The sequence below is a fragment of the Calypte anna genome, chromosome 23, assembly GCF_003957555.1.
Source record: "Calypte anna isolate BGI_N300 chromosome 23, bCalAnn1_v1.p, whole genome shotgun sequence".
NCBI classification, from domain to species: domain Eukaryota; kingdom Metazoa; phylum Chordata; class Aves; order Apodiformes; family Trochilidae; genus Calypte; species Calypte anna.
This window is the reverse complement of record NC_044268.1, coordinates 4222498-4240677: the sequence shown is the minus strand read 5'-3', so window position 1 is coordinate 4240677 and position 18180 is coordinate 4222498. Positions and strand designations below refer to the sequence as shown.

Sequence of the window (18180 nt, the reverse complement as noted above, 5' to 3'; positions counted from 1 at the left end):
CTGAGAGCTGCTGGGGGAAGCAGGGGCCCCCGTGCAGGTCCCATCCTGCTGCCGCACCCCGTGGCCTCCCCCGGCCCCCCCCCCGGGCTTGCTGCTGCACGCTGCCTCCCGCTCCGGGGCTCGGGGCTGAGTCACTGCTCCGCACGCCCGACCGGTTTGGGGGAGACCCTTGGGCTGGGCGTGGGAACGGCCTGACCTCGGCAGTGCAGTGACACGGAGCTGGGGCCAACTCTCCCCCCCCTCCTTGTTCCCCCCTCCTCTCTCCTTCACCCCCCCCGGCCCCCCTCCCCGAGCTGCCGGTGGGACTCTCCCAAAAACAAGGGCAGGGGGTTGCACTGGTAAGGATGCTCCTGGAAAGCTGTTGCTCATTCCTGCTGGCCCAAAGTAGCCCTGCGTGCGGTCACTGCTGCTTAAAAACTAGGTCAGTGGGGGGGGGTCCCCAAAAGTGATTGTCAACGGGGGACTGCCAGAGGGTTGGGGACTCGCTCTGGTCGATGCTTTTATCACTGAGCTGGAAGAAAGCGGCTGGTGAAACACAGACCCCCGGGAACCACCCACCCAAACCGGGTCACTCCTGCAGCAGCATCCGAGACACGTCCTGGGTGGAGGTTTGGGACCGGAGCCCCCAAGGAGGGCACAGGGTCCCGGGGCAGCTGCTGGAGACAGCACGGCAGGGCCAGGTCCCCATGTCTGTGGATAGACACGGAGCCACGGGGAGGATGGAGGGTGCTGGAATGGCGGGGAAAGCTGGGAAAGTGGGAAGAAGGATGAGCGTGAGGTGGGTGGAAGCCTGGGGAGGGGACAGGAAGCGGGGCCAGGGCAGGAAGGCGACCGGCGGCCCCGGGGTGGGCGGAAGAACGGCGGAAAAGCTGCGGGGCTACGGGCGGGAGGAAGCCTGGCCCCGGTGAGGGGTTGTCCTGGTGCCACGTGTGTCCCATGGGGACACCGAGGTCGTGCCTAGGCACCTCGAGGAGGAGCACCGGCCATGCCCGCTGTGGGACCGAAACTCCCTCGGTGCCGGGAAAAGGCCCTTCCCGGGTGAGCCCAGGCACTTCTGCCGCCCGGGGGGCTGCAGGGTGCGGCGTGCCCCGCAGCAGCCCCGTGTCGGGACACGCAGCCCCGCGCCGGGACACGCAGCTCCGCGGTGCAGCCGGGGAGATGCCGCAGCAGCCTCTGCACCGCCGCGGCGGGGGACGCACATCCCAGCAGGGGCAGAACCCACCCACCGTGCTGCAGGACCCCCATGTGGTCCTGGCTGGCATCAGACCCAAGAGCTGTGTTCCCCCCCACCTGACTTTTGGGGGTACTTATGGCCCCTTGGACCTCCAGGAAGGTTCAGGGGTGCTTGGTGTGCCCAGAATGGGGCCACCACAGAGTGTGACATCCCCCACCCACCCACCCCGGGAGGTGGGTGACCTGCCTGGCTCTGCCTGACCCCTCTTGTCCCCAGCTCCTGGGAGATGTCCCTGAGTCCTTCAAGGTCTCTGCTCGCCATCTCCAGCCCGGCTTGCTGGCGTCGTGTAGCTCAGAGTGATGCTGCGGGGAGGAGGATGTACCCTTCTCTGTGCCCACCTCTTGGGGGGGCTCAGCACAGAGGTCCGCACCGCAGTGTGAAGGGGGCTGTAGGGGAGGGAGCTGCTGTCCCTTCGGCTGTCAGTTCAGTGGTGGAACAGAGGGTGATAAATATTTATGGCTGCTGCTGGAGCCGGGTGGGTTAAATGGCGGCAGAAGCAGGAGGGGGGGTGTGAGGGGTCGGCTCTGCTCTCCTGCAGCCCATCTGCCCCCTCCGTGCCGGCAGTGCTGTCAGTCACCATCTGCTCCCCCTGCCCAGCACCGAGCACTGGCGGGGCTGTGGGTGCTGCCTGCAGCCTCTCTGTTCCACTGCATAAATGCAATGAGCTTGGAGGTCTCAAGTGATGAGGAGAGGGGGGGGGGGTTGGGGGTCTCAGCCTGGCTCCGGAGTCCCCATCATGGGCTTGTTGAGCTGAGAAAACGAGGGCATGTGTGTGTGATTGCTAATGAGGATGTGTCTATGCTAATTGAGGGTTGCCAATTAAGGCAGGTCTTGCTGGCTCAGGATGGGGTCTCTTGGGCCGTGTCCTGCCCTGGTTTTGGTCAGGTAGGCCCTGGGCAAGGTCAGGCAGGGGCAGGGGTGGATTTGGGTACCTAGGCCCCATGGACACCCCACAGTTCTGGGTCTGGGGGAGAGTGTGGCCCCAGGTGCTGCTCCGGGGCCCCCAGCCCCCCCCCCTGAGGGAGCAGGGATGCTGGTGGGATGGGCACTGGGATGATGCTCCCACCACCCCTCTGGGATTGTTTTCCCCCAGTTGCTCTCACACCAAATCACAGGCACGTGAGAGGGTGGTGGGGAAACGAATCCTTAATGAGCCACTTTAGGGATTTGGCTTTATTAATGGCATAAAGGATTATTAAGGAAGAATTAAAGCTACCAGACTCCAGATAAAGGCTGGCACAGCCTGGCTGGGATTACCCACTCACTGTGTGCCCAAGGTGGGGATCTTCAGCCCCCTGGGGTGCTCCTGTCCCACTCTGTCCCCTTGTCCCCATCCTCGCATCAGCAGCTGCTGGATGCTGGACCCCTCAGGGACAGGCTGGTGTTTTGGGGGTGTCTGTTGTGCTCCTGGCAGGGTATAGCCAATCTGGACTCACCCACCATCCTGAGACCCCCCATGACTGAAGCATCAGGGTCCTGAGGAGGGTCTGCAGCCTCAGGTGAGGAATTTGCTGACTCTTTCTGTTCCCCTCCTCCCCCCCCCCAACATGCTGAGGGAGAGAGCTCAGTGGGGTGCACATGTGGGGAAGGTCTGGGGGTCCGGGGCTGCTGGCAGCCCTGAGCTGAGCAGCTGGAGCCTGTGGTGTCCATCTGGGCTGAGCTGGGCTGGGAGCTGACTGGAGGGCCCAGGAACAGGGATGGAGGTGGCAGATGTGGCCTCCCAGGAATGTTGGGACTGGCTCTTTGGGGAAAACATCCACTTCCCATCAGCTGCATCCGCTGGGAAGCAGTGAGGGGATTCCTGGCAGGCAGTTTGAGGCCACAGCTTCTCCCCTGCACATGTGCCCTATTTTGGGTCTGCACACACCAAGCCCCAGGGAGAAGGTTCTGCCTGGTGCTTTGCCCCATGCCCCACCAACACAACTCTTACCCCACACTTGGGGGCAGCTCAGGATGTGTCCCCAGCACACGTGGGCTCCCTGTCCCCCCCCGACTTGGGGGCCCCAGTGTGGTGCTGGCAGGGTGCAGGCAGGACAGCTGCTGGGGGGGTGGGATTAGCAGTAATTGCCTGCACTTTGATCTCCGTAACCTCCTTCCCGCGGGATCCTCGTTACCTGCAGCAAACCTGTGCCTGGCATCTGGCTGCTGCTAATCCCGGGATTAATGGGTGTGGGGAGCGTGGCAGATGGAGCACACTCAGGCCAGGACCCCCGGGGGACAGCACCATCCGGGTTGCTGGGGACCCCTGGGGTCACCAAGGCAGCTGGGTCCCCGATGAAGCCACTTCCAAGAAGTGCCCAGCTGCTTTTGGGGGAATCCCCACCCGGGATCTCCCCTGGGGTATCCGTCCTCTCCAGGACCCCTGGGAAAATCCCTGTGTGCTCATTGTCAGGCGATTCAAGGGAAATGAGAAGTGTCCCCACTCCCCATGACAGCCCTTCCCAGCTGCAGGAAGAGCCTTTTCTGGGAATCCAGTAACCTCTGTGTCCGGGTCAGGTCCCTGCAGGGAGGAGGGGGCTGGGGGTGCAGACACCCATCAGGGCTGGGAAGCTGTGCCTAGGAGCAACCAGCACTGAGGGTCACATTACTGGACCCAAGGAGACCTCCAAGACCCCCCCAGCATGGCTGGAACCCAAAAAAGTGCATCCGTGGGGAAGGAGAGAAGGAAATGGCTGCAAATCTCCATCCTTAGCCTCCCAAAAAGGGGCTGCAGCAGATCCCAGCCAGGCATGAGGAGGCCGGGTGGAGGGAGGGGGGGTGTCCTGCTGGGAGCTGCACCCAGGGCTGTGTGTGTGTTGAGGGGTCTCTGCCCCCCAACCTCCTGGCCAGCCCCCCTCCATCCTGCCCCATGGCTGCGTGCTAACCTCAGGGTCCCTGCTGAATGGGAGGAAGGAAATCCTCATCCTCGGGAAAGGCTGGACACGGCCGTTTCCTCCTACTGCTGTGGGGAGGGGGCTGGGGCTCAGGCACACCCACCCATGGTGCCCTGACATTCCCCCCCCTCCCTTAGCAATCCTGTCTGTAGACTGGTTCTGTCCCTGGAGAGCCCAGGGACCAGCTGGGGGGGGGGTCTCTCCAGCCCCCCATAATGGCTGGGGGGGGTCCTCAGGGGGCTTCTTGAAGCCTTCCCACTCTGGGAGCTGTGGAGCCCCCCCAGCTGTCACCTTCCCCGTGCCAGGGTGGGGGCTCAGCTCCATCCCTGTCCCCTCACTCTGCCGAGGTGCTGGTTGGGGTTTGGGGATTGCATGGGGGGCACAGTCCTGGGGGCTCATCTCACCCCAGCCCTGCAGGGCTCCCTTGACAGCCCCCTCCCCGTTTTTCCCTCTTCTCGCCCTGCCCACAGGGCTGATCGCCACCGGCTGAATGGTGGCACCGGTGGCTTTGCTCCAGGTCACCTCTGAGCCCACGGTGTCCCCACGCCGAGAGCCAGCAGGCTCCGTGTTGGGCTGTGGTCCCACCACGTCCTCACCGTGTCCCTGCCAGGGGCCAGGGGGACACTTTGCTGCAGGGTGGGATGCAGGGGGGGCTCTGTGGGGTCTGCTGGGGGTCACCTGGCTGGCATGGCCGGGTCTGTCTCCCTGTCCCCACCCCGTGTCCCGGGAGGATGCTGCTGCCATCCCGGAACGTTCAGAGGTCGGTCCCGGTTCGGTATTTGATCTTTGGTTTTATTGGCAATAATCCCCCCGGGGCGGGGGGATCGGGATCGGCATCGGGATCTGGGTTAGGACTGGGAGAAGGAGCGGGAACAGATGAGGACCGGGATCGGGACAGAGACCACGATCTGGATCGGGACCATGACCCGGATCGGCCGCGTGCCCCTGGCGCCGCCTGGCGGTGAAGCGGGGCGGAACCAAGACCGGGTCCGGCGGAGGAGCCGACACCGCCCGGGCAGGGACCGATCCCGGTCGCAACCGCTGCCCCTCGGACACCCCCCTCGTCCCTCGGGCCCTTGGCCCAGGGCAGCCCCAACAGGAGGAGACACCGCAGACTCCACCCCATCACCTGCTGCAATTAAACCCCACATTTTATTGAGCTATTGCAGCCTTCCCCTGAAGGAAAAGGGTCAGGGGGTGCTGCAGGGGTTCCTTTGGGGTCCCCAGAAAGACAGAATCAGGGCTCATCCCCTCCTAACAGGACCCAGATGGAAGTTGTGAGCCATGACATTCCTGTAATTCTGTAATTTTTATCTTCCCCCTCCTGAGCTCCAAGTCCAGAAGCAGCAGAATCTGCACCTCTCCCAGTTAATAAATCATTGCCCTCAAACACTAACAGGAGGTGGCCTTCTGGGGGAGGACTTTATCGGACAACAAACACACAAACAACTGTTGGGAGTAAAAAAATATGTTTTTTCCTTTTAATTACATCAGTTATCAAAGAAAAAAAAAAGCAGTGGTAACAAAAATACAAAGCTCTGAGGGTTCCTCGTTTTGTTTGTTTTGTATTAAGCTGAGCATCAGTGCAATTGTTTTAATTTAACTTCTGCTCTGAGTCTCTGCTGGCAGAGTAGGAGTAGGCTTTGCCCAGCACCAGACGGTCACGCAGCAGCTTGAAGAAGGCGTAGTAATTGCTGAAGAGGATCAGTGCCAGTGAGATGGTCTGGTGCCACTTCTCTGAAGAAATCAGTGAGTAAAGCTGGTAGAAGATGACAGCTCCTTCCAGCAGGATCAGGATGTTGAGGATTCTCAGTGGTTTGCTGAAAAAGAACTGTAGGAGATGATGGTAAGGCAGTGAGCCAGGCCAGAGCCTTCAGGGTGGGTTTTTTTGGTGGGATGTGGGAGGCCGATTCCTCTGGGGTTCCCCACTGGAGACATAACACTTCCCCACAGATGGCTCAGGATAAAACCACCTCTCTGGCAGCACAGACTAACGTGAAAAGCTGTCCCAAAGCCTGCTGGCTCCACCCCATGGGCAGCCCCAGGTCCTGAGGACAAGGGGAGGGTGAGGCTGCTGAGGTGCCACACCTGTGTCCCCAGGCAGGAGAGTGCCACACCTGTGTCCCTGTGTCCCCAGGCAGGAGATGTGATCTTACATGAAATCTGAAGTGTGAGACATCCGAGGGCACTGCCACATTGTAGTGCCCCACAGCTTTGTACACATTCTTGCTGTGTTTCACCAACACCCCCTGTGGCCACATGCACTCCTCTGTCCACCTGCAAGGAAAGAAGCAGAGTTTAATTCTACCTCCCCAGATGGACATGGGGGGTCTGCTGCCTTCTTACCACCACCCAGGACAATATACAAGCTGCTTCTGCAGTGCTGGCCACAGCACCCACTTGATGTCACTTGGTGGGCAGAATTTGTCCCATGGAGGCACAGAACCAAGGCAGTGACAAATGGCAGCTAGCTACAGCCAGAAGCAGCAGGCATCTGGCCCAAAACCAGACCAGCTCACCATGCCTGGCCATGGAGAGTACAGACAGTGTCTGTGAGCTGCTGGATGTGTCATCTGACAACTCCCTGGCAGTGTTCCAGCCCAGGTTGGATGGGGCTTGCAGCAACCTGGTCTGGTGGGAGGTGTCCCTGCCCATGCAGGGGGTTGGGACTGGATGAGCTTTAAGGTCCCTTTCAACCCAAACCATTCCATGATTCTATGATTTTTCTCTCTCTCTTTTTTTTCTTTTTTTCTCTTAGTATGACAGCTAAGAGAAAACTCCAGGCCCAGGAGTGTTCCTTACTGATGCTGGAGGACATTGGAGCAGAGGGCTGGATCAACCTTCTGCCAGCAGCCCAGGTGTGCTGCAGCTTTGTGGAGCAGATCACAGTAACGGGCAGGCAGGAGGTACTGCATGAGGATCACTGATGTGCTGATAGACACCAGGAGGAAGAGCTCACACGACCACCGTTTGTCATAGTACTGAGTGTTCTGGGGGTGGAAAACACAAGAAGAATGTGTGACAAGGTGTTGGCACAGCCTCACCTAACAACACCATCAAAGCACAAAGCTCTCAGGCAGGTGGAACGAGGGCTCTGCACAGAACCATTAATCCTGGTTGAAAAGGAAGCACCCACATAGGATGGCTGCTGAACTCCTGAACACAACACAGTGAAACATTTACATCACCAAAAATAGGGGGATGGTTCCTGAGGCACCTCTAGCATGGCTGCTGATGGGTGGGAGTATCAGTCCCTCAAGGGAAGGGACTTGGGCTCATCCCTGAGGTCTGACAGATTCACTGCAGGACACTCCTCTCACTGTTCAACATGTTGGTAACTTAAATAAAGCAGCTAAGAACCCTAACAAGGTTCATCCTCCCTCATTCTGCCTTTTATTAAAGTCAGTCTCCTCATCCTGGAGCTCTGTCCTCATGGAGAGTCAGTGTGGGAGGGAATGGTCAGCCTGGAGTCCCTCTAGCTTCACAGGGAGGCAGGTGGGAGGCACCATTACCTCACAGATGGACACACATTCTCATGGGCAGTCAGAGCAGGCTTTACTAGGATAGTGCTGTCCTCTGGTGTCTGCAGTTCAAGCAAAGCTAAACCTAGATGGTTTTGCTTCTTGCTTTTCAGGAGTAAATGGGTTTGGTGCAGCTGCACACACAGAGCAGCCCCCTGACTGACCTCTCCCAAGTTCTGGTTAAGGAGGAAACAAGAACCAGAGCTCCTCCATCACCCAGTGCCCACCTCCCCACATCCCTCCCCAGCCAGCCCCGTGCCTGACTCACCTTCACAAACCAGACAGGCACAAAAGCCACGTAGTAAGCACTGAGCATGGAGCTCACCAGCACCTCTTTCATCCGCCAGTTAAAGTCCATTTTCAGGTATTCCACCTCATTGCGGATGAGATCTGGGGAGAGGCAGCAGGCATGAGTGGGCATGGCCTCCATGCCATACATCTGCCGGGTGTGCTGCTTCCAGGTCTCCTTCAGGACAGTCAGGTAGTCCCTGCCCCTGGAGGTCACCTCGCTGGGCTCCCTGGGACCGATGTTGGCCACCTGGGAGAAGAGTCCCACCTTCCGAAAGTCACAGTTGAGCTGAAGGAAGGGAATGTACATCCCAAACCTGGAGCAGCAAGTGCAGAAACGTGGTTACTCCCTCAGCAGCTGCCCTGGGCTGGGGCTTTGCTGGCAGATTGGCCCCACCAGCACTTCCCCCTCCTAAATGACACCAATACCTACAGAAACTCCAGAAAGGAGCCTCACCAGGCTGACCTGGCACTAGCACCAAGTCTCAGATCTTTATTAGATCCTTCCTTCTGCATCTATCAGGGAGAAGGGAGCTATTCCCATGACTTGACTGGAAACAGAACCACTTCCTTCCCTTAGTTGACAGGAAGCAGGGAAGTTGTTTGGTTCCTGGCAGAGGCACCTCAGGGCTAAGGCAAACTGGAGTCAAGGTTTCTTTGAATACAATGAAAGAAATACATAACCCTTTCAAGAGGACCAAGCATTCTAAAAACTGTAATTAATGCTTATACTACAACTGGAATGTGGGCAAATGTTCACAGTGTGCCCTGACACAGCAAGAAGGAAAAGGGTAGCTGAGGTAGTTGAGTTCTTCCAGGTCTCATTTCAATTGAGCAACACCCACTGCACTGAAACCACATCAGAAATCACACACAAGTGCCAGAAATACTTACGGGTAACAGAGGAAGAGGAGATTAAGGAAAGAGTAGGTCCTGAAAAGGTGAATGATCGACCGACACAAACTCCAGCCTGTGCCAGTGAGAACAGCAAAACGAGTGACCACCAGGAACACAGAGCGTGGCAGGGAGACTTTGCCACTCTGTGAAGCCTGTGGGGAGAGAAGAAAGAGTTGGGCAGAGGGGAGGAGACTCCTCCACTCTTCCTACAGGAAGCAAACAGTAAAGCAAGCAGCACTCCAATCTGTAAAATCAACTTCACATGCATGAAGGGTTAGTGAGAGGCTGCCTGACTGCCACCAGGACAGGGGGACTCCTAGAGGCTGGAATTGGGATTTGCCAGAGCCCGGGGCCTCATTTCTCAAGCTGTAATGAGAGCTCTCAGAGTTTCTTCTTAAGGTCTGGTAGTTCCCAGTGTGACCAGCCCACCCCTGTGGAGCTGCTCACCCCAGCAGGCAGCAGAAACCAACCTACACTGGTTCCTCCTTGCAGAAAGCCAAAGAGAAAGAACAGGAAATGAGCCAAATATTGTTCTTCACAAGGGAGAAAGCAGAATTACTACAGTTGAGTTGAGACAGTGATTCCCAGACAATCCCATAAGGACAGGGAAAGTCAGGAGCAGTGGTTTGAGACTCTCACTTCTCTGCTCTCCCTGTTGGAAGCCATGCCTGTGTTTCTGACTGGGACACAGCAGAAAGGTTTGACACTGCAAAAGGGACACACAGCTACACACTTTGCCTGTGAGGAAAGAACAGTTCTGAGGTCTGCCTGGGGACTTTACCTCCTTCACAATAGCCCCGATCAGCCGGCGTGCCAGGACAATGGTGGTCACTGTCAGCACGTTGAAGTCAATCAGATGAAAGTTCTGCAGTGACAAGAACAGAGGGATTCATTCCCCTTTCCACCAGGCAGCAGAAACCACGACTCAACAGAAAAGCTCCCAAGTTATTCTCTTCTCCTCAGACTCTCTCTTCTGATATCAGAAAGGAGAATGCCAAGCAGACAGCCAGTGCCCAAAATTTGCCCCCCAAAATTTGCCTCTCTGGTTCTGCAGAGCCACATGAGGTTGGCACCAAACACAGATACACTTTATGAGTCAAGAGCCCGTGTGTGACTACCAGAGGAGAGCAGCTGCCCTGAGGTGCTTACCAAGGAGGTGTGTGAAGGTGGGTGGGAAGGTGGGTACCACCACACGGTTTTGTAGATGTTGATGTAGTGCACAAAGAGAGCAACCAGATGGCAGAAGAAGAGCTGCAGCTCGAACAGGACACTCCTCTCCATGGGCAGCTCTGGGATCTTACAGTGCCTGAGGGGGACGACTGTCTGAGCTGCCAAAGGTGGGCTGGAAAGGCCTGTACCTGAGCCACTCCTGCAGAGGGAAAGCAGAAGCCAGCAGTCACCTTCCTGAGATAAACACAGTGTTTGCCTCCAGCAAACACTCAGATTTTACAAGTCTGTGGGGCTGATACTGAGTGAGAAACCTAAGCTGACTGTCATGGTCAATGGCTGCCACAAACCCCAGGTGTCAGCACCCCAGGATGTCTGGGCTGAGTGCTGCAGGCAGAGAGGAGCAGGAATTAGCAGTATTTGGAAGCAGGCCAGCACACAGCACCAGGTCACGGGGGATGAAATCCCTCACGTTGAGTCAGGTTCAGAAGCTGTGGCTGTGTTTTGCTATTCAAGGGGCAAACAGTGGCCCTTTTAATTAATTGGAAGCTTTTAGGCCTCAGAGTTGCTATTTACATTTCTAAGAGTGCTTGAAGGAGAAATGCAGAGCAATTAAACACAAGCCTGTTCTCATTCTTCAACTTCTATTCAACTATGAAGGAAAAACAAGTTTAGTCAGAGGTGTGTGTTCCTGTGTCAGCATGCAGGCAGTCCCAGACAGCAACCCTTTGAATCAAAGGGAAGGGAATGAATATATATCAGATAGACCTCTCCTGATTTGCAATCTCTAAATAGCAACAAAGGAATCTGGGTGTGGGTTTCAAAGGGAACTACAGAGCACAAACTCCTATTGAAAATCCCAAAATGAAACCACAGAAGTCTTGGGGAGTGTGACTGCAGAAAGACTTCCAGCCCAGGAGTGGACATGGGTGGAGCAGTCCCTGTTTAAAACAGAAGACTGAAGCCTGAAACAAGGTTGATGCTGAGGGGAAAACTTGAGGAACTCTGAAACCCACAGATTCCCAGGCTGACAAGATTGATTCAGCTCCTCAGGACTCATAAATCCATAAATTCATAATGAATTCTGGTTCTGTACACACAGCAAGAGTTCCTGTTCCAAGCCTGTAGAAAAAAGGCTTGAAATTTAACCACAAAACCCTTGTTGCTTTGAGCAGTCACACTGGAGCTGTAGATGCTTTCACAAGAGCAGCAGCCAAGGCTCTCACATGCAAAAAGCACTTTGGGACACCTGGGCCTGGATCAGAGACAAATCACTCAGAGGGAAGCTGTGGTGTGGGGTTGTGCTGCATCACCTCCTCATGATAAGGACCTCTGTGCACATTCCCAGAGCAAAGTATGTACAAGGTGGATTGCTCCACCTTCTGTGGCCCTGCAGTAACTTGTCTGAATAACTGTATCCCTAGAAATTCCTTGGCCTAGGGCCTAGGCAGGGAGTTCATCAGGCACCTACTGCTTAGGCACCGCTGTCAGGGCTCTGCTTCTCCTTTCTCCTCCCTGCCACAATGACAGAAAAACAACCAACCAGCTGGGCTGGAACCTGACAAACACCTGGAGCCTACACATCCTCTGACCTGGCTGAACTCTACCCCAAGAATGCTTCACCTGACGTGGGCTTCAGGGCACAGGAGACACAACAACCAGAACCAGGCTTTGGCTAAAAAATTGTCACTATTCTTCCTTTCTGTCTGATGGTCACTCCTGGCAGTCTGTCATGGTCAGATGAAGAACAGCCTCAGCCAAATCAGAACCTTCCTATCCCACTTGCAGCCAGACAGGGACTTAACAAAACCCCTGAATCACAGGAAAAACAGCAATGTGAGAGTCAGGGAGACAGAGGTGGCCTCAGCCCTGTCCTGGCTGGCTGTGCAGGGACAGACAGACAGACAGACACAGACGTACCTGGTGCGTGAGCGCACCCCTGTGACAGAGGAGGTGTTGGAGTGTCCGGAGCCGCCAGCAGCTCCGGGCTCACAGAGGGGGGTTCTGCAGTAGGAGGTCCGGTTAGGGCCCCGCCTTCCCCCTGCCATAACAGCAGAGGGGTTGTGCTTCCTCCTGCCTTCTCTGCTCTTCACTGCGGGGCTGCAGCTTCGGGCCTGAAAACTGAAAAGGCAAAGGGTGAGCCCTGAGGTTCCTCTGCTCCTCTCCTCTCCCACCACGCAGGGGAGGGGATGCAGCTGCTCAGCCCCTTCCTGCACCTCCTGGGTTTGTCAGAGGCTGCAGATGTCACCCCAGAGCTCCTGGGAGCTGCGAATTCACCGAGAGCCTCCAGGCAGGGTTCCACAGGAGCAGGAAGGGGCTTTTCCTGCCTCTCTCCCAAGCCAAGGCATTTATGAGGAATTTAATCTGCATTATCCCTGTTTTGAGGCAGAGCAATACACTTGTGGAGATGCCAAACAATTCTCCCAAATGATTCATTTCATTTGGGGGTAGCAGCACAATTGTGTGCTGGAATCAGATACTCAGCTCTTTGAAAGGGACACCACAAAAGCACAAAGTGGCTTTTTCCTTTCTTTTTTCTCTCCTTTAAGGTAAGCTAAAAACACCTCACACGTTTAGGGCGTTTTTTGTTATTTTTGCTGGATGTTTGCCTGGCACAGAGCTCAGCAAGACGCCAGCCCAAAGTCAGGTTTTCTAGTGCTTGCTTGCCACAGTGTAAACCACAATAGTACCGAAGTTTGAAGGAACCTCCTCTGGATCCCGTTGACAGAGGAGCTGAGGCGGGGGCTCTGAACGGGCACTGGGGGCTGCAGGAGCCACAGGAGAGGAATGGGCAACCTGGGGGCACAAGTGACGACTACAGAGGCAGAGTGGAGGCCACGGGAGCTCTGGGAGAGCACCCTGAGTGCCACGGGAGCTCTGGGAGAGCTCTCGGGGTGCGGGCCGGGGCTGGGGAGCAGCGGGAGGCACGGGGAATGCCGGGGGGAGAGCAGCGGCGGGGACGGGGACCCCGCCGGGCTACAGGAAACCTCCGGGGGTGCACCAGGGGCTGCAAAGCCGCTCGGAGGGAGCTCCTGGAGAAAGCAGCGAGGCCGCCGGAGGCTGCGGGTCAGGCCGCGGGGCGAGAGCCGCCTCCCTCGGAGCGGCGGGGCGGGACCCGCCGGTCCCTCAGCGCCCCGCCCGCCGCCGCCGCCCGGGGCCTCTCCCCCAAAGCTGTGGGCTCGGCTCTCCCCTCTTTCCCTCCCTCCTTCCTTCCTCCCCTCCCTCCCTGTCCCGGTGCCCGGGGTGGGTGCCCGGGAGCGGTGCCCGGGCGGGTCCCGCCGCTCGCTCCCCCCTCACCCATCTCCGGCCGCCGCTCCGCCTGCGCCGGACACAATATGGCGGGCGGGGCCGGGCGGAGGACGGCGGCCGACGGAGGACAAACCTCCTGCGGGAGTGCGCGCACACCACCGTGCCACGCCCACCCCTCCCAGGCCACGCCCCCTCCAGCACCCATGTCGGTACCGGTCCGGCCCTGTCCCGGGAGCGGTTCCGGGGGCTCCGCTCCCCTGCCCTCCTCCTCACATCTTCCCGGAACTCCTCTGAGGCCGTAAGGGAAACCCAATAAAAATCCGTCTTTAGGTTTTTATTCCGGGGCCCGGCGGGTCCCTGCAGACACACGCAGAGAGCTGCGTGCTCAGAGCCAGTCCCGCGGGCTCCTCCGCTTCCTACACAAGTTACATTAATGCTGTGATTCACCTGAATCCGTTTTCCCCTCTTTACCAACCGTTTGCAGTGGTTTTTTTCATCGGTTGCCTTCACTCGTGGGTGGTGGGTGCCGTGGCACAGTGCCAGGGACCACCCCAACCCGGGCTGGAGGCATTGCTAAAATGAATGAACTTCCATAAGGCCACTCTTCCATTTCTTAATGGTTTTGAAACCTGAAGTGCAGAACCATCAAAAAACCCCAGGAATATCCAGGCACGGGTGGTTTGAACAGAATCTTCCGTGTGCAGCTGTGAAGGTACCAGGAAGGATGGAGCACCCAGGTTTGTATCTGTAACAGTGTGATCTTGGGTTCAAAATCAGCAGCAAAAGTTAACAGTTTCATTGCAGAACACTCTGTATTTCAGTAATCCAACACAGAGCAGCCAAGTGAGGCTGTGGTGTCCCCCAGCACCCACCAAGCGCTGGCAGGTTCTGAGCCACAGCAGAACAAAAGGCACCTTGACTGGATTCCTTCATCAGATCTGAAATCAGCTCCCTGGAGATTCATCCCAGCTCACCAAAGGAGCAAAAACGAGCATGGAAACAAACACTTGGGTTGCAACACGTGGCAGCAACAGAAGGTTCCACTGAGCAAAGGTTTCTGCTCTTTGCTGGCAGGAACTCAGCTTCCTGAGAAGCAAAAAAAAAGAGGAGTAACATGGTCCTTGGCTGGCCCTGACTCCCTGCAGGAATTAATTCCTCCCCCTCAGAGCCTTTAGATCAACACCTCATCCAAGATGTTGGTACAGCTTTATCAGTTCAAGAAGAATTTCTCTAAGCTCTGTCTTCTGCCCTGAAAGCACCACATGTACGTGGCATGGGCAGCTGTGAGAGGAGCTGGGTTATCAGCAGCTTCTCCTCCTCTCCTCTCCTCTCCTCTCCTCTCCTCTCCTCTCCTCTCCTCTCCTCTCCTCTCCTCTCCTCTCCTCTCCTCTCCTCTCCTCTCCTCTCCTCTCCTCCTCTCCTCTCCTCTCCTCTCCTCTCCTCTCCTCTCCTCTCCTCTCCTCTCCTCTCCTCTCCTCTCCTCTCCTCTCCTCTCCTCTCCTCTCCTCTCCTCTCCTCTCCTCTCCTCTCCTCTCCTCTCCATCTCCATCTCCATCTCCATCTCCATCTCCTCTCCATCTCCATCTCCTCTCCATCTCTACCCTCTCCATCTCCTCTCCTCTCCATCTCCATCTCCCAACAGACAGGTCAAACTTCTTATCCTCTCCTCTCCTCTCGAGGCTCTGTCACAGGAATCGCCCTCTGCCCAAGAGTTCTTTAGGAGAGAGGGAACATGGGCTGTGGGAAGGGAAGATGCCCACATTTCAATTGTTTTTCTTGGCTCTGTGGGTGACAGATGCTCTCATACAAATTTGAAAACGTGTTCTGTACAAAAGGAATCATCTGCTTTAACAGCTGGGCAGGGAATCCAGTTACTAACCATGGAATGTACAATGGGGCATATCAAGGTGATGCCTTAGCAAGCAGTTAACCAGAGAACCACCACAGCTGAGTTATAAAATAAAGCTTGTAGCCATTTGCTTTACATCAGCAACTTGAAACCAGGGGTAAGGAACAGCATCCTTCCAGGAAAAGCTGCTGGGAGCATCTCTGCCATACCAGTTGGAGAGGTTTTCCTCCTGTTCCTGTCCAAGGAGGATGGTTCTAGAGCCCAAGCTTCTCTTGCAAAGAGCAGTATTGCTGGGAAACACCCCACAGAGGAGATGTGACCACTGCTGGACATCATGCTGTACAGCACCAAGCACAACGGGGGCTTTTATCTTATTTATGGCCTTTACCAAATTCCTACAAATAGGAAGATGTGGTTTATTCCTTTGGGGAAATCCAGAGATGAGACATCACTGGTGCTCACTAGCTCACAGCCAGCAGAATGCTAACTCCAGGGGCTCTGTGTCAGTGGAAAAGGGAAGGTTATTTAGGTGACTCAGACTCTAATACTCAAAGGAATCTCTACCCCTGCCATTTCAGTGAGTCCTGCAGCATCCCTGGAACGTGTGGCTAATTAGAGCACCTCTGAGAGGCACATCCGATGGTGATGGCTATTTTGGGATCTCAATTTAGCTCTTGCAGACTCCAAGCTAAAATCTGAATGTAGTCATGCTATGAGAGGGAGGAAGATGTTTGATGAAGGGCACGTTTTCAAAACATGTTTGGCACGTACAGTCATTTCCAATGTATTAACATTTACATTCCTCCATAACATGAAAATCTGTCACACAACACATGTGACAAATGCAATGCACAAGCAAGCTGTGTTACTACAAAGGCAGTGCCACGAGATCCATTTCTACTGGTAAAAAACTGCATCATAATAGATGATCTCTATCAAATCCTTTCCACTTGACATAAAAGCTGTGCCTATTAAGAAAGAAATGGGAAAGATTGGTACAGCACCATGTAAATTGATGTTCCAGTTACATTGTAAATGAAGATGCATTTGATAAACAGGTCACAAAGCCAGACTTATGATTTCCTCCAGCAGAAAACTACAGATCCAATTAAAGTCAAAGAACTGAGGGTAATCTCTCTCTGTTGAAGCATTTCCATATATTACTGCTTTCTTCTTCATAATATTCCTAAGATAAGAGAAGCTCGTTTGGAAGCTTTACAATTCCATATAAGACTTATGTCCTTCTAGAGTCCTGTGCCCAGGGCTTTTCATGGTTATCTTTTGAAGCCATTAGACTTCTTCAGTCTTCCAAGGCTTTATTTCTTTGTTATTTATGGAGCTCAGACTTTCAGTGGGTTTGAGATTTGAGAGAAAGAGATGTGCAGTCCCCAAAGGAAATGCTGATGGCTGCTGCCTTTGGGGCTGGGGGGGAGATGTGTCCTTGCTGTGTAAGCAGGTCACCCCACTGATGTCTGATCCTCTCCCCAGCCAAGGCACAGCTGAGTTTGCAAGCACTGCTGTGCATTTATTAAGGTATTTCTTGGAGAACAAGTGAGCCAGCCAGGGCAGAGCACCCGCCAGAGGGAGCCCTGGCACTGGGGGTGCTGCCTGGCACCAGCACCCAAAGGTGCTGCAGCTCCATCACCCCAAAGTGCTGAGGGGTCCATCACCCCTCCTGAGGATCCAGGGTGTGTTTTGAGCTAAACAAACCCCAGCCAGGCCGGCAGGACGACTGCCTGAGCCATCCCTGGCAATGACATCAGAGAAAAAGCCATACAAGTGACAGCCAGCAGCCAGATCACATTCCAGAGCCCGAAGGGACTGTGGAAGGGGGGGAAATAGCAAGGTCTGGGTAGGCAGCATCTGGTCTAAAATCTGCCCCCTACAATTCAATACATTCTGGATTCATCTGGGAACTCCTGTGGAGCTGTTCCTTGGGCTTCTAGAGGTTCCAAGAGACCCATCTCCTCATCTCCCTTTCCTCAAATCCCCCTAAAACCTTTCTCCACAGGATCTGGGTGGGAGAGCTGGAAGCTACTGAAGCCTCCTCCCCCCCCCTGACCTCTGCAGGGGTGTCAGCCGTGTCCCTGGCCCCTGGCAGGAGTGGTTTATTTGTGGGTATATAATGCATGGCTTTGATTCAGCAGCTCAGATGGTGCCACCCCCCACCTCCCACCCACAACCCTTTAGCAGCTTGCAGGAGGGTTGCAAAAATAAACAAACTTACCCACTGTGTGCTGCCCCTGCTTGGCTTCACCCAAGGGATTGGTGGTGAGCTCCTCTTGACCCCTGCAAATTGAAGACATTTGTGAGACTCTTTTGTGTGAGCAGAGATCCAGGAAAATAATAATAAGAAAAAAGAAAAAAGAAAAAAACAAACCAAAAGAAAAAAGATTCCTGCATGCAATTACACAGGAAGGAAAACATGCAACTTAAGCTGAGCTTCCAACATTTCACAGTAAATAGCAATACTGGGGTCTAGGAAGGGCCATCATTTTACATGTTTTACATAACTGAGCAGAATTTCTTGGCTTTGGCAGTAGGACTATCTATATTCGTTGTCATTTTACATCTCTTGATCTTTAAGCTTGCCGATTCCTTTGGGTTTTGCCCACATTAGGTTGCATTTTCACAGGGCACATTATTAAAGTTATTGCTGATTTATGCAGAAGCACGTGGGGATTTTTAAATGTTTATTTTAAACATTTTTTTTTCCTTTTTTTTTTTTTTAACATTAAAATTAACATCTGAAGAATGCTCTCAATAAAGTTTATGCAAGTTGCCATCAGGGTTTATGTAAAAGAGAAATGTGCTATTAAAATCAGACATTTATGTTACCTTTTGGGTTTTGCGATGCATGTTAGAGCTTTACAGATCCTGATTCTCCTGCGATAACTTTCCTTTAAAAGGGGGGGCATGGGGTGATCTTTTCATCAAGCAAGACATTATGCCCTGAAAGCTGACTCCAAACCATTGTTGAAAATTCAGTTATTTACACTTTAATAACAATCTACAAAGACAACTTTTTGTTTTTAAAGTATTCCCCTCCATCATGCACTGCTGCAAGCAGCCTGGCTCCTAAGGCTCTATTTTTCACCCCCG

General features: G+C 54.7%; 1 protein-coding gene across 2 annotated transcripts; it reads right to left on the bottom strand.

The window, feature by feature from the left end:
• Positions 1–5559: 5559 nt before the first annotated feature.
• TMEM39B (transmembrane protein 39B) lies at positions 5560–13330 on the bottom strand. 2 transcript variants are annotated; one of them, XM_030464562.1, is made up of 9 exons: positions 13278–13330; positions 11901–12101; positions 9963–10182; positions 9595–9678; positions 8811–8965; positions 7897–8233; positions 6910–7097; positions 6264–6384; positions 5560–5938 (listed from the first exon to the last, which is right to left on the bottom strand). In XM_030464562.1, the coding sequence occupies exons 2-9, from the start codon at positions 12026–12028 to the stop codon at positions 5702–5704; spliced, it is 1470 nt and encodes a 489-aa protein (XP_030320422.1). In that variant the 5' UTR covers positions 12029–12101; positions 13278–13330; the 3' UTR covers positions 5560–5701. The 2 variants fall into 2 exon arrangements, with proteins under 2 accessions (XP_030320422.1, XP_030320423.1); XM_030464563.1 differs by lacking the exon at positions 13278–13330 and adding an exon at positions 12671–12890.
• Positions 13331–18180: the final 4850 nt, after the last annotated feature.